General features: G+C 39.0%; 1 protein-coding gene across 2 annotated transcripts; it reads right to left on the reverse strand.

Moving 5' to 3' along the window:
* Positions 1-7709: 7709 nt before the first annotated feature.
* Positions 7710-9550, reverse strand: LOC147641749 (purine permease 3-like). Of its 2 annotated transcripts, none has more exons than XM_086817601.1 (3): positions 9438-9550; positions 9059-9220; positions 7710-8856 (listed from the first exon to the last, which is right to left on the reverse strand). In XM_086817601.1, exons 1-3 carry the CDS (start codon positions 9451-9453, stop codon positions 7790-7792), a joined length of 1245 nt encoding a protein of 414 aa, XP_086673727.1. In that variant the 5' UTR covers positions 9454-9550; the 3' UTR covers positions 7710-7789. The 2 variants fall into 2 exon arrangements, with proteins under 2 accessions (XP_086673727.1, XP_086673643.1); XM_086817517.1 differs by having other exon boundaries at positions 9344-9550.
* Between the last annotated feature and the right edge of the window lie 6093 nt (positions 9551-15643).

Raw genomic sequence — 15643 nt, forward strand, 5'->3', positions numbered from 1 at the left:
AAATATTAAATAGACACACCACCACTTACACACCCAATATGAAATTGCCTTTTTCTCATATTCAACTATTTTCAAGATAGAATTGCAATAAAACCACAGTGTTTCCATCATAATCCTCAGTATTCTAGTTCCAGGTTCCAAGTTTCAACTTTTCCAATGTCCAACCATAAAATCCAAATTCCATTCATACCTACCTCAGCGTGCCTATGGCATCAACCAGAGCGTCCACCACCTGGTCAATCCCTCTAGGTTCACCTAGTACTTCACTCAGGGGCCGTTTCATGGTTCCTAACTCATAGTACCTAGGAGTATGATCTCTTTTATCCATAAAATCCATAAGGACTCTCCATTGAAGATCAGCTAGATCAACCAACGAGATCAACTAGATCAACCAACGAGATCATACTCCTAGGTACTATGAGTTAGCTAGATCAACCAACGAGATCAACTAGATCAACCAACGAGATCAGCTAGATCAACCAACGAGAACCAGTTTACCAAAAAGGAGCCATGGACTCATCCGTTGGAAGACCAGCAAGGTCAACCAACCAGAATCTAGACCTGTGTTCAGAAAAAAAACTCCAACTCAATGTTCCATTTCTTCCTCGACGCACGCGTGGGTATCCTAGGCAAACCGTATGGCCAGCACCTAGGATTCTTTCGCAGGTGACCTAGCGCTTTACTCATAGTTCGCTTCCTTGGCCCCTCATCCACCGTACTGGAAGCTCACCATTTTAATCGAGGCTGGTTCAAGACCTCGGCCGACCTTGCCACGCGAGACGTCCTTCTTTGACTCTCCGTCTGGCTGTTGCAACATTCTCAACCTAGGTCCACGACCTCTTTCCAGAAGATAGTCAAAATGCTTCCTCCAGCATTCTTGGCATAAAACAATCTTTAAAAATAGGTTTTACATGCAAATACATTTTTCAAGTAAGATTCCCATCTTTACACATCATTCCTCGTCATTTCTCATCATTTCTAATCATTCCATATCATTTCACATTATTCCACATCACTCCACATCATTTCTCATCATTCCACATCATTCTACATTATTTCATATCATTCAACATCATTACACAGTATTTCACATCATTCCTCATCATTTCTCATCATTGCACATTATTCCACATTACTTCACATCATTCAACATCATTCCACATTATTTCATATCATTATCATTTCACATTATTTCACATCATTCCACATCTTATTTGGATTTCCACAAACAAGATAGTCTCTTTTGGCTCAGATTTGGCTATCAACTTTCCTTGATCTAGTTATTAGAATTTTTGTTCCATAATCAACTAGGTTAAGAGTACAGTTACTCTACTTTTCATGCTGACAGAACTTTCTAAGTCTTGGCCATTACTTGGCTTTGTTAAAGATAACTTTATTCTCGACTTAATTCAATTAATTTTGAATTTTCATTCACTTTTGGATCCTCTATCCTTTCAAGAATTCCAGAATCCTTTCCCAGGGAATCTTGAAATAAGTTAATCTCAAGTATTTACATTCATCCAACTAAGCATGTTTCTAGTCTTTTTTTTGGGAAATCCTTTTCCCGTCAAAAACCTAACCAAGAGACAGAATACGGGTTGGATTAGATTCTTTATCAAGCTATTTCAGTCCAGTCTCAACCAATTCTTTAATCATCGTAGAAAGCCTTTATGTAATTCCCTTGTCCATAAATCATTAAATCTGATTATGGTGGAATTCTTGATTTAACCAATAATTTTGGTAAGAGTTTCCACTCACCTTTTTCTCGTTCAGAACGTACTTAAGATTTTATTTTTCGAGAATCTAAACGTATACTTCATAATTCCAAAAGTTAAATATGTTCCTGATTCCTCTTTCTAATTAAAAATATTTTCACTTTCTTTTCTCAATTTTTCCAAAATGAAATATGCTCAATATTCCTCTTTTTGAATAAAAGATTTATGCATACATTCTTATGGGATTTACAAAATCAATTATACCCATAATTCCTCTTTCAATATAAAATATTTATGCACACATACTAATTCATTTTTATCTAAATGAATCATATTCATAATCCCATTTGAAACTTAGAGAAGAATTGTACATAACCTTCTCGTAATTTCTAAAATATAATATACTCAAAAGTCCACTTTTGATGAAAGAAAAAATTTATGTGAATCTTTCCATAATTCCCATAAATTGAATGAATCTAGAAAAAATTGTGCATAACCTTCTTTATTTTTCTGGCAAATGAATAATGCTCAAAACTCCACTTTTAGCATAAAATTTATTATGCATAAATTTAAATTCATTTTCTAATGAATAATATTTTTGCCATAGCTTCCCCGCATTTTCTATGAAATGAGAATGCTCAACATAACACTTTCCATGTAGCAAAATTTCATTTATGCATAGATTCTCAATCCATTTAACTTACCATGTTTAGAGCATCACTAATCCTTCTAATCAAGAAAGAGATTAAGGAAATTTTAATCCATCATTAAAGAGATTAATCTAATCCATTTATGATTCTAATAAGATTAGTAGGTTTGGAATAGAGAGAAGATAGGAAAAGCCTTTTCAGGAGGCATAACCTTGAGAATCCTATTAATTTGTTCCCTTACCCATGCTTAAAGCTTGGAATCAAAATTCATCAATCAAAGACAATCATTCCTATTGCTTAGAATAGAATTAAGCAAGATTATGAAAGAAAAACTCATTAAGATAATGAATTCATGAAAATTGGGAGTAAACCTTTCAAGATTAGGCTTACTTCTTGATTTTCGAGGTCCTTGGGCTTGAGGAGAGAGCTTTCTTCCACTTCTAAGAGCAACTTTGCCAAGATTAGAAGAGGTTAAAAAACAAGAGAACAAAATTGATTTATGGTAAAAATCAATGTGTGCTGTTAAGAAATTATGAGGGTAACGGTGTATTCACACTGTTAAATTTTCTAAAGGGGGAGCCCTCTATTTATAGGAAAAAGTGAGCATCTAACCAAGCAAACTGATTCTAGAATTTTTCGGCTTTGTTTGGTAATTTTTGGACCATTTTTTTTGTCTAGTTTTGATCCAATTCAATTTAGTTTGCTAAGGTGTCATCCACATGCTTGAAAATGCTGAAAACAAGGAGGGAAAGACTTTTTTACTAGGCACCTACATAAAGGCAATCCTTGGCTCCTTGCAGTGTCTCGCAAGCTGGGTAAGGTGTCAAAATTCACATTTTTAGACTACTAGTCAACTCTTCATCTTATGTGAAAATTTACTCATTTTTGGTGGATTTTCTTTTCTTCTTACATTTTTCTTATCCAAACACTTGGATTAATCCCATAGGCCCATTAGAACACTCTTTGGACCTTAATCTAAAATTTTCTAAAAACAGGTACCCCTAGGTTAAGGTGCACATATTCAATTAATTTCTAATGCACATTGGAAAACTCTTTTTAAACTTCTATTTTAGGGGAATTCATCTTACAGGGTAACTTTATATCCAGAAATATCTCAAAATCGTATTATCTCTCTCTAAGTCAATTTAAGAGAAAATGAGCTATTTCAAAGATTAAAGTCAAGGAAAAGTTATACAGTGATGTCTTAACCTTCTAGATACAAAAGAGGAGGAATCTTACATTAACTCTCTAGAAAGGTCTATTTACTTTTCTTTTTTAGATGTTTTAGTAGGACAATCAATATGGTTGTATGTCAAGGGATGGAATATGTTCATTTATTATTTCAAGGTCTTCTTAATGTTGATGTATACGTAGATTTTCTTGAATATATTACTTATTCATGCAATTCCTCTTTTTACACAGAATACTTATCCATGCATCTACTTTTCTAAATTTAGGGAATAGGCATGCATCTAGTTTTCTAAATTTAGAAAATATCCATGCAAAATCCCTTTTTGCTTTTAGCTTTGTGTATCTATAAATATGATCCCTAGCTCTTACTCTAATCCTCACTTCCAAATCTTATTGCCTACCTCTCCCTCTTATTGTATTTCTCTCCTTGGCCATCGTTCTCTTCCTTAACAACCCTCACCGTCATCAACTAACCTTTGTTGACCTCAATTATGTCTTCTTCTAATGGCCCCAACTACACCATAAAGGATACCCTTGATAGGGTTTGCAAAGATTTGTGCAAAAAACAGGCGAAGATACGGTAGAACATCTAAGAATCATGATAGAGGCTTGTAATCTTTGGAGCAAGATGCTAGCGGATGAGTCTATTGATTCTGGAGATTTGTATGTATGGAATATGAAGATTGGAAGTGCTATTGACAATTGGAAGAGTTATGGATACATTGCCGAAGAGAAGGAGGAGCCCCTCCAAGAGGAGTTGAAGAATAGAGTAGCCCATAAAAGCGCATAGGTGTAGGAACCCTAGGTAGTTATGGTATATTATCAATTGTAAAGAGTGTTTGATTGCTGTAGCCCTTATAAGTACGTAGATGTTTTTAGCCCAATAGGATGATATATCAGAATCATGATAAGGCTTGTAATCTTTGGAGAAAGATGCTAGAGTGGATGAGTCTATTGATTCTGGGGATTTGTATATATGGAATATGAAGATTGGAAGTACTATCGACACTTACCAGAGTTATGAATACATTGCCGAAGAGAAGGAGGAGTCCCTCCAAGAGGAATTGAAGAAGAGTAGCCCTTAAAAGCGCATAAGTGTAGGAACCCTAGGTAGTTATGGTATGTTATCAATTGTAAAGCGTGTTTGATTATTGTAGTCCTTATAAGTACGTAGATGTTTTTAGCCCGAGAGGATGATGTAATAATCTTTCTAGAATAAAGTGATCTTTCAACTATCATTTGCCTTGTATTTTTTATTAATTTCCTTGTCAAATTGGTTTGAACTGTTGTTTTGAGTAAACAATATATGATCCAAATGAAATTTATTTTCGAGAGTAAAATTTTCTCTTGCCCATAATTGGCAACTATATTAACCTATTCAATTTTGTAATGTTCATTGTTCTTCATGACACACTCACTCTTTCCCAAAAAAGAAAGAAAAGATGTCTTTATTATTGGGGTGTAGGATTTTGAGGAAAGATGCTTTTATTATTGACATTAAGAAAAGAAGAAAGGTATCATTTTTTGTTTGGTGCAAAAGAAGAGCACAACACCTCTCCCATTACTATAAATACACAGATAACCTCCATACAACACCTCTCCCATTACTATAAATACACAGATAACCTCCATACAACTTTGTTAACCACCATTTAGCTTAGCATTCTTAGTAGAGCACACCATCCAAAACCCTCCTTCATATTATTTTTGATGGCCTCATCAAAAAGTAGCATTGAAGTTGTTATTGTTGCACGTATTACTAGGGAGGCCACCAATGTCGAGGTCAAGCAAAAGACTGTAGATGGTGCACTTGAGCATGGAAAGCTCTCACATCCTTACCACTTCCTAGTAGAGTGATGATGATATTTCTTTAGTAGTGTAGACTAAAGTGGTGGGATTAATTACTATATGGTGAGCCCATGGTTTTATTGATGATGCTTCTGAGCGTCTCTTGCTAGAGAAAGTGTGGAAGGGAATGAACATTGTTTGCCTACACCTCGGAGGATAAGCAATGGCCATAGAACTCTTGATGGAATTGAATAACAGTTATGATAAAGGATTTGTATTTGCAAATTGTTTGTGTTCGATCCTGAGGATGTAATGTTGTCATGTTGTTCTCTCTCTCACTCCCTCTCGCTCTCGCTCTCTCTCCCTCTTCCTCTCAAATAATTATGCCATGACCTTAATAATAATTATAATTTTTTTAACTTTAATAAGTTTACATTGTTCACTGTTTTTTATGAAATAGTATGCAAGGCATACTAGATATCTTTCCTAGAATGAAATTATCTTGTATGTATAATTGTGTACATTATTTACCTTGTCAATTGTACTCGCATGCAATGATATGAAGTCACATGCAAAGGCTTCAAATGACATACAACACTATGCAAAGGGCAAGTAGTACCATGCAATGACATGCACATGTAATAACATCCAAATGCAATGCCATGCCATGCAATGCAATGTATTGTATTGTAATGGCACATACATGCATTGACATAAAAAAGAGTAAGCAATGTCATGTAAACACAAAAAAATAAATGCAAAAATTAAACTCACATCAATGCTATGCAAAGGCATGTGAAGATGAGGTGAGAGAGAGAGAGAGAGAGAGAGAGAGAGAGAGAGAGAGGGTGAAAGAGAGACAGGGGGACAAAGAGAGGGAGAAGGGTTGAAGATAAGTGTGAGAGAGGAAAGAAGAGATAATGCATACAGAGGGAGTGGAAGAGAGAAAAGGGTGGAACAAGGAGAGAGAGGGCAGGTGGGAGAAGGAGAGAGAGGGAGGGAAGGGAAATGAAGGAGAGAGAAAAGGGTGGAAGAAGGGGAGAGTGAAAGGGAGGGAGGAAGAGAGAAATGAAGGAGAGAGAGAGACGGGAAGGGAAGAGGGTGGGAGAAGGAGAGAGAGGGAGGGTGGGAGAGTGAAAGGGAGGGAGGGAGAGGGAAATGAAGGAGAGAGAGAGAGCAGGGAGAGGGTGGGAGAGGGAAAGAGAAAGGGAAGAGGGTGGGAGAAGGGGAAGGAGAGAGAGTCAGAGGGAGGGTGCGAAAGTCATCATGAAGGTCTCTAATATGACTTTAAGTAAGAAAGGGTGAGAGAGAGGGAAGGAGAGATTATGCATAGGAAGAGTGGGAGAGGGAGAGGGCAAGGAAGGAGAGAGGGAAGAAGAGGGCGATGAGGGAGAGGGAGAGGGAGAGCGAGAGAGAGGGAAGAGAGCGCGAGAGGGAGATAGGGGTTAAAAGAAAGAGAAAGGGGGAGAGAGAGAGAAGGGAGGAGCTAAATTGGGCTAGAGGGGAGAGAGTGGGTTGGGGGCTGAGAGGTGGTGGGGGAGGTAGTTGGAGGAGATGGGAGGAGGTAGTGGTGGAGGGGCTGGAGAGAGAATGTCCACATTTTGAAGAAAGAAGTTGCTAGAAAAAGCTCCCTACCCCAAGCTCCGTCCAAAGCTCTCGTTACCAAGCTCTCTCAAAAATTATACTCGGGTTGTCGTTGGTGACGTTCTTCAAGGTATAGAGCATTGAGAACATGCTCTATGTTCATGTGTTGCAAATAGCTACAAGATAAACGCGCGCACACACACATATACATATATACATACACATATATACATACATACATATAACTTTGTAATGAATAGGATTTTCACGCATATGCAAGGTACAAGAGAGGCATACGATCATGGACGTCTGAATGACATGAATGACAGTAAAGTTTGTAGTCTCAGATTTGAGCAGCCAAAAGTGACCGCCGGGCCAGAAAAGCCTTTTTCGTAACATCATGGGGGGATAAGAGCATGGGGGGGGGGGGGGGGGGGGGTGCGGAGGGGGATCATGGGGGGATAAGAGCATGGGGGTGGGGAGGGGGATCATGGGTGATGGCAGAGGGGGTAATAAGCGTCACTGTAAGTGCCATTTGCCAATTAGTGATTGGTCCTTTCACGCCGTCCATTTCATGTGAAAGGGGCTCATCAAACAGGCATACTTAATTGTCCGGCCTGATTTTGTCAACAGAGGCCCATTTTTGTATCTCCCAGAATTAGAGTCCAAATTGAGCCCTTTGGTCCTACTTATTAGAGCACATAATCATTGTGTTAACCCCAAGAATGTTTTGTTAACTCCAACAAGATACTGCCTCGTTAGAGGCCATTAAGGCTTTCTTAACCATCATTAGAAATAAACATAACATCAAAGCAATGATACTGGGCCTTTTACAGACTGTGTGCCATCTTTAACACCCTTTTAAGGTACTTGAAGCTCAGTGGATTTCTTCTTGGCTTTGTGTACAGTGTAGCCATCATATATGTAAGAGATGAAGCCCCAGATGGAGAGCATCATGGCAATGCCTTTGAGGACTGAGAAGTTGTCATGGAAGAAGATGACCGCCAGGATGGGCAGGATGGGTATCATGGCAGTCGTGAAGACACATGACATGAGGGAGGAAGACAAGAAGATGATGCCAGAACCACCTAGAAAGCACAATTGCCACCCAATTGCAGACCAGAAGAGTGTCATGATGTAGCCATGCAAGCCCACATCAAATCGCATGGCCTCTTGACGCATGGCCTTGAAATCACCATTGACCCACATGCCCAGCAAGGAGCAGGCTGCAGCGACTGCGGAGATGGCAACCTGGACCTCGAGCACCACCACAAAGCTGGCCTTGCCCACCACTTTTCTGTAAACAAGCTCGATTAGAGGCAGCAGGAGAGCGTAAATTGCAGAAGCTGCAATGGTTACGATGAAACCCATCATGTATTCCTTCTCTGTGGTGCCCTCTGGCTTATCAGAGCCTGCGCTGACGCCCAGAAGCACTGTGCCTGTGCTTATCACCACAATGGAGTTCATCACATATGGTGATATCTTCTGCCCCACTAGCGCATAAGAAAACACTGCATTGAAGGCTAGCTGGCTTGAGCAGACCAGTGAGTTTGTAGAGACTGGCAAATAAGAGAAACCCAGAGAGTAGAGAAGATTATCGAATGCAGTTAAGCAGCCCAAGACTAAGTAGATTAAGCATAATTTGGGTGTCACAGGAGTTGGGCTCACGGATTTCTTCCCATAGCAGAAGAGCAGGGGCACTAATATAACTGGCCAGCCTGCACTCTCTATCCATGTGTAAACCCACCTTCTTGAGCCCCCATGCACGAAGTAAAAACGCCCCAGAAGAGAGGCTGATGATAACCCAAGTGTTAGCGCTAAGCTACTTGCCAGCATTAAAGCCCAATATGAGAAATGCTTTCCAAAGAATGTCGCCCTAATTGCAGAACCATTCACCACAACTTCTCCTAATTTGCAGCCATTAATCCCTGCATTGATACAATTCTGATGTTTAGTGAACTAGAGTACCATATACACTCAAATTACTAATCCAATAACTAATAATCGACCCAAGATTGTAGCATTAGTAAGCTCAAAACCAACATTAGCTTATTAAATTCAAAATCTACAAGCAGCTTACTATAACTGATTCCAGAAAGGTGAATGAGAGTGATCAGAGAGGCAGCTAACCTTGCTGATGAGTTGATTGACCATGCTGTTCTTCAATGGAGATTTGTTCTAAAGCAAGCTCCTGCATTAGGACTGTATGCTTGCTGTGGGTACCTGCCTCTGCTTTCATTTTTTCACTGGTTGGCAGATTTTCTCCAAGCATGCTTCTTTTTTTTTTGGTACCTTAGAAAACAAGAAAAATAGTGAGAATTTGAATATATTGAAGAGAGTGTGAAAGGCGGTAAGCTATAATTATATTGTGTTAGGCCTTGTGCAATGAACACTTGAGACGGCCTCTCTCTCAACCTTGGGAGTCTTTACTCTCCACATTTACCAAAGGTCTAGAAAAGCCTAGATTAATCATGAGCCCAAAGGCCATATAATAAGCCTCAAAACCTACGTTGATTAGATCGCATTAGTACAAATCTATGATGGTAGTTCCAAGGTTTTGAAGGCAGAGCTGAGGGAACAAGATCATGGTAGTCAGAAGAAAGTACCAAGGTATATCTATTAATAAAGAATGCAAAGCTCAAAGCGAGGAGAGCTTGGGTTCACATTATATAAAGGCCAGCTGACCCTCCCTTCTATAAAAGACACAAATTAGGGGAACTCCACGACTACCCCTAATTTTGGTTGTGTAAGTGTTTGCTCATCTGCCAACTTGCCACCTTTGGGACGCTCACACACACCTATCTCCAATTTTCATCATTATTGGTGGCGAAAAGGTCACATGTCCCCCCCCCTTTTTTCTTTTGCATTTTGTTGTTGGTGCAAATGTTGCAATCGGCTCCACATACATCATGATTCATGATGATAATGATATGATACCAATGTCAAACAAGTCATGTTCTATCCAATGCTACCAAAAAACTTTATTTCCTAGCTAGTGAGAAAAAAGACAAGGTTGGATTGTGGCCGGTTTTCTTTCAACAAAACCATGTGATCGATTGGTTTTATAACTAAAAACTTTAAATTTTCACCGATTTTCTTCAAGTCAAGGTCAAAGTTCAACCAAGATTTCAGCAGGTACAAAATACACTAAAGGCCAATTTTTTCCAAGTATTGGTTCAGCTTCTATCCCCATACTGATAGTTAAAAGCACCCATATAGCTACCTTAAAAGAATTCTACAAGACCTTACTAAAAAGCACATTGTTGGACATGTGAGTGGGGAAGTCCTGATAGGGTTAGATGTCATTATTGCTATCCTATTTTCAAATCACTATAATAAAAAGAGGAGTGCTAAACCTCTAAACTCGTGAAGGACTCTCAAAAACACAATGAAAAGTACACTAAATTGGATTTGTGTACCCTTCCCATGCCGTTATTATGCATCATCCACTCACTTTAACATCAAGATATAAAGGTGCCTACATTGCTTTGTCTTTTGTTGATGTGGTTGCCTTAGTAAATTTCTATTCTCATCCCTCATTGAACAGGATGGGTGGAAACTAATGCAATCTTGAACATACATGAGAGTTTGAATTGTTGGTAAACGTGATGTGTGTCTTGTTGTGCTACCTTATTTAGAATATGTAAAGCAATTTGAAGGATTCTCAATTTAATTTCCTCTCTTTTGGTATATATAGCCTCTTAAGAACCCTTACAAGCTATCTATTAAGGGTGTCTCATAATTATCCTTATAGGCAAAAGCTAACCATTTCAAATGTGTACACATTTCTTTTACTAAGTGTGAGTTAAACAAACCCCTACATATGTGATAGCTATGGAAACTCTTTTCAATGGAACTTTCAATAATTGGTATGTCTATCTAGCCAAGCATCAAAGATGCCCCTTTTTCTTGGATGTGCCTAATATCCAAAAGAAAGAAAATGGACCCATTTACCCTCTACATCGGCGGATAAAGGGCAACTTGTCTAGAAAAAAGAAATGAACCACTTTGTCAGTCCCTGATCGATTGAGTCTAGACCATAAAGCCTAACTACCCACTATGTTATTCAAGAGGATGTTTTTAACATTAACACGCTCCATGAAAAAAGGTATTTGTTTTTGACAATGTCATTGTAGAAAAGTAATGCACTACCAAAGTGATCCTATGCTTAAATTTTTTTCTTTATTGGATATCTTTTTCGCATGTAGGTCAATTGATATCTTTTCTACATGTAACTCAATTGATAAAGACTATAAATTGATATACTTACTCAATTGATAAAGACTATAAATTGATAAAGACTATAAATTGATATACTTACTCAATTGATAAAGACTATAAATTGATAAAGACTATAAATTGATATACTTATTCAATTAAACTCATTTGATTTGAAATATTGTACCAAGTTAGTATTAATATATCAACAAGGAGAGTTTACTAAAGGTAACTTTGATAATTTGCAAGCTTTGGGGGTTAGTTTCAAAGTTACTATTAATATATCAAGGAGATTTTGCTAAAGGTATCTTCATAGAACTTTGATAATTTTCTAGCTTTGGGGGTTAGTTTCAAAGTTTGATTTTGAGGGAGGGATAAGGAAAAACACAACATTGTAGAAAACCATGTTTCCCCACCACCAAGGCAAAACTAATCATGTGTGTGCAACAATGTAGAAGATAAGGTAGTAAAAAGTGCAACATGAGGATCTCGTTTTGAGATGGAACTTGCGAGTGTAGTTGTGGAAAAAGTACATAGTACACTAAAAAACCTTTCAATTATGAAATGTGTACATTTAAGGATATTACACAAACAAAAAGGGTTGGATGCTGATTTACTCTGTCTTGGAGAACAAAGGAAGGTTTCTTTAGAAGAACCTTGAACCTTGCTCTAGAAGATTAAACTTTGCTTTGCTCGTTTTCCCAAGAATGAAATGTCTATTTTCTATGTATCATTATATGTTAGTATAATGACGATAATATTTCAACCTCCATTTGTACCCTTCAAAAAACGGCTTAAAAGATTTGAACGTATAGCGGCACTCTCATATCATGAATGGATGAGTGCCTTAGCATGCTCAAAGTGAAATGTGAATTCCCTATAGATGACTCGGGTATAGGCTACCTTGAGGATATCCTCCTGCCACCATTGACAAATTCCATGGAGGACACAATGGAGATTGCACTAGAGGCAGCGAGGAGCATGAAACAAGCTCATGTAATTGAGGAAGAGTTTCAGACTGCCTAGAAAAATCTCCAAATTGTGGACGTGTCGTGTTGGGAGATGGGTGGCGGGAGTCTAAAGAGGGTAGATTTGGATGAAGCACGAGGTCCAAGATTGATTTGGAACGCAAAGCCAACATGAAGATTAAAAGCAAGAAGCTGTAGTGAGGGTCGACACAGTTGGACCATGCAAGGTGGGGGGTTGCGTAGTTCCACTAGCCCATACGCAGCCCTAAACCATTATATTCTCCATCTCCCTGTGGATGATTTTGTTATAATCCATAAGGACTTCACCCTGTCAACCACTTTCCCACTTTTTGCATTGAAAGCATTGTCAAAGCAGCTGGGCGTGGCCACTTTAGGCCAGACAATTTAGCTATGTCATATTAGTTAAGAAGTCTCTTGTAATGACTACATTTGGTACCAACTATAGAGGCAAGGTGTTGGCCCACAATCCATAGGCCAAAACTCACCCTAGGACATAGTAGAAGCAATCTTAGCAAAGGGACTACCCATAGCTAAAAAGCATTGGACAACCCTTGTAGGAAAAATCCCACCATCTCATATATAAACTCTTTTATAATCTCTTTCATAATGTTATGTTGCAATCTCTATGAATCATTGTTGAATTCAATTGCATTCTAAATTGTAATTCTTCTTTTGTGGAGTTTGTATATGATTCATCTTTTTATGTTTTTTTAAATTGTAATTCTTCTTTTGTGGAGTTTGTATATGATTCATCTTTTTATGTTCTCTATGAGCTTCTCCGTGCATTTGAATTGCACAAAACATCAAAATCCATAAGGGCCAGAGGGGTGCAAAAATGCCCAATGCGGGCCTCTCGCATAGGCCTTTTTTGCACCCTTTTGGCCCACTTGTTTTTTCATTTATTTGATATTTGGTTGATTGTTATGGGCTACCACACCTCCAAGAGGGGACTCAATGAATTCACCTAAAGGATGAGCAATAGAGCACAACTATCGTAGGGCACTTACCAATACTTCGAACTTGAGTCCCTTGAGGCCTCCAAGCTCACTTGTTAAGCTCCAAACCTCCAAGCTCCACCTCCATGCTGTCACACCGTAGAGTCGCTCGCACCGTTGCATAAGGCAATCACTCTCTCTCACTCTCCCACACAAGCATGAATCATACAAGCATAGAAGAGGAACAATGCTAGAATGCTCTCTCTCTCTCAATCTCTCTTAAGACACAAGGAAGAGCTCTCTATAGCACAAAAGGGGATTGTGTATTTTCATTATAAGAAAATGCCTTATATACATTTGGCCCTTATTCACACTTGGGCACCCAAAACTTACTTAACTAGGCCTTGGATGGCCAATATCTCATAATGTACAACTTTTATAGTGCCGTTTCATGACACTATTAATGTCCTCAATTGGAGGATCATGTTTGTTAATCTAAAATGGGATTAATATCCCCCCTTCCTAATGTAGGTTCTATCTGCACAGAACCTGTTACCGAGGTCTAAAGACCTGGTCACCGAACTCATGTCGGTAGAAATTTCTTCTTGACTGGAGCTTTCTGAGTGTGCCTCGGAATGCTGATTGGGAGCGCCAAAATCCTGTGTCCACCACGTCTTCGAACATTACATGTATGTAGCCTTGAAGACATCTTAGACGGTGGTAGTAGAGCATTATGCTCCAATTGTTCAGCTTCAATTGTTTAGCTTCATAGCCATTGTAGGGCTCCTTAGGTTGATCAATCAACACCACCAACAATTTCAAAAATCTGATGCTCGCCACAATTGCTGGGTCGTCTGGAATTCTTCGGCATGCTTGTATCCATGTAAGCATTAAATGCTGTCTTTGCTCCTGTATGTCTACAAATGTTGTTGGCATGAAGATTGGAAAATTATAGCAAACATGGGAGTCGTGCCTTTTGGCATCCATCTTCTCTTAACTGGCATATATAATGGGTCAACCCGCTGTGTTGGTGGCACGCACATATAGACCTGGCTGTACTCCGGAATTGTCAAGTACTCCTTCTGCCAGTCTAGTTGTAGTCCAAAATCTTCCAATTTGGGTTGCACCTCATCGATGACAATGGTGGCATAGCCGCCTCTTATGTGTACAGGGTGTGCCTTCCTCCACCTGCGGGGCGGACGATCCTTATTTCCAGCAGGTCAGCTAACTGGGGGTTTTCCAACTTTGTGTGCTTTGCCACATTTGCCCATAATGTGCCCTCTCCAGCCAAAGGAATTAATTCTTCTAAATCAGGGCATGGAGCTTGTAGAGGGTATGGCACATTGTGCTGTTTTGTTGGTGTGATCTCGAAGTAGGCTTCTAGCATGATCCGTCGAGTTGGCTCAAATGGAATAATTTTCATGAGGACCTTGAACATCAATTTTGGCTTTAAAAGAGGGTTGCCAATGTGAATGAAACCCTCGTCCTCTGCACGTGACAAAGATTCCAAAATTGTGTCGTCAGTGAAGGCTTCAATATTATCCTGTGGAATAGGATAGCGTACTTCTTGAGGGTGCCATTGTGGGGACGGGTGAGGTGCCAGTATCTCCTGAGGGTGAGAGGGTTAGTGGGAAAATCTATCTATTGAGGAACGAAGGTTGAGAAAATGCAGTTAGCTTGAGATGTGTTAGTAGGTGGTGTATTAGGATAGGGGTTAAGTAGCTTACTATAGCGACATTAGAATAGATAGGGTAAGTTGACTTTGAAGATGAGGAAGAGGATTCTTCTTGACCCTGACCTATGCTAGGGGCAGGGTGGCTAGGCTTGTGTGACTTTATAAATTCTTGTAAGTCAGGGATCTCCTCGGGATTGATAGTTGGATATTCAATGTGGGTAGCATCAAAATTGTATAGTACATTTGTTAACATATCTTCTAAGTGCTTGTAGATATTAGAGTATAGCTTTAGAATGCCAAAAGGATAATATAAAGTAGACTCACATAAGTTTAGATGTTGGTGTGAGTATTATATACTTCGAGCCACCCATGACTTATAATCCACTAGTAACTATGTGCTACCACCTCATAGTTGGCATTTGTCTTGGTAATGTCATCTGGGACAAACATGTCTAATTTTTCGACACTGTTGTCTAGAATTTCAGAATTTTGGAGGATCCGACACCAACTACAAAGGATTAACACTATAGGATGTAAAAGGTAAAGAAGATGTCTTGTGGATTAGTTAAAACTATGTCCCCCCCGCAAAATTCCCATTATTATTGTAGGGTCACCATCTCGTTTAGTATTTTATTTAATTAGGGTTAGTTCACCTAGGCCTATGTCTTCAAATAGATTTATATCATACTGAAGTAAAGAGAGGGTTAGTGGTGTAGACAAAAACAAAGTGAGTTTGAGGAGGGGCCCGAGGAGTTATTGGCAACAACTTACCCAACTTTGAGGCATGCTCAAGGAGTAGGCGGAGGTAATCGTTAGGCTCCAGCCACTGACTTCTGTCTTGGATCGCCAACTGAACTTCTAACTCTTATAAACGAGAGTTGGTTTTGCTAGGAGGTTT

The sequence above is a fragment of the Cibotium barometz genome, chromosome 1 (genome assembly GCF_041138505.1).
Source record: "Cibotium barometz isolate CiBa-2024 chromosome 1, ASM4113850v1, whole genome shotgun sequence".
Lineage (NCBI taxonomy): Eukaryota > Viridiplantae > Streptophyta > Polypodiopsida > Cyatheales > Cibotiaceae > Cibotium > Cibotium barometz.

Coding starts and splice junctions, on each gene's coding strand:
- LOC147641749 (XM_086817517.1), bottom strand. CDS start 9,416: ATGGCCTTTGGGCTCATGATTAATCTAGGCTTTTCTAGACCTTTGGTA. Junction 9,221..9,343: donor GGAGAGTAAAGACTCCCAAG/GTTGAGAGAGAG, acceptor TTGTTTTCTAAG/GTACCAAAAAAAAAAGAAGC. Junction 8,857..9,058: donor TCAATCAACTCATCAGCAAG/GTTAGCTGCCTC, acceptor GTATCAATGCAG/GGATTAATGGCTGCAAATTA.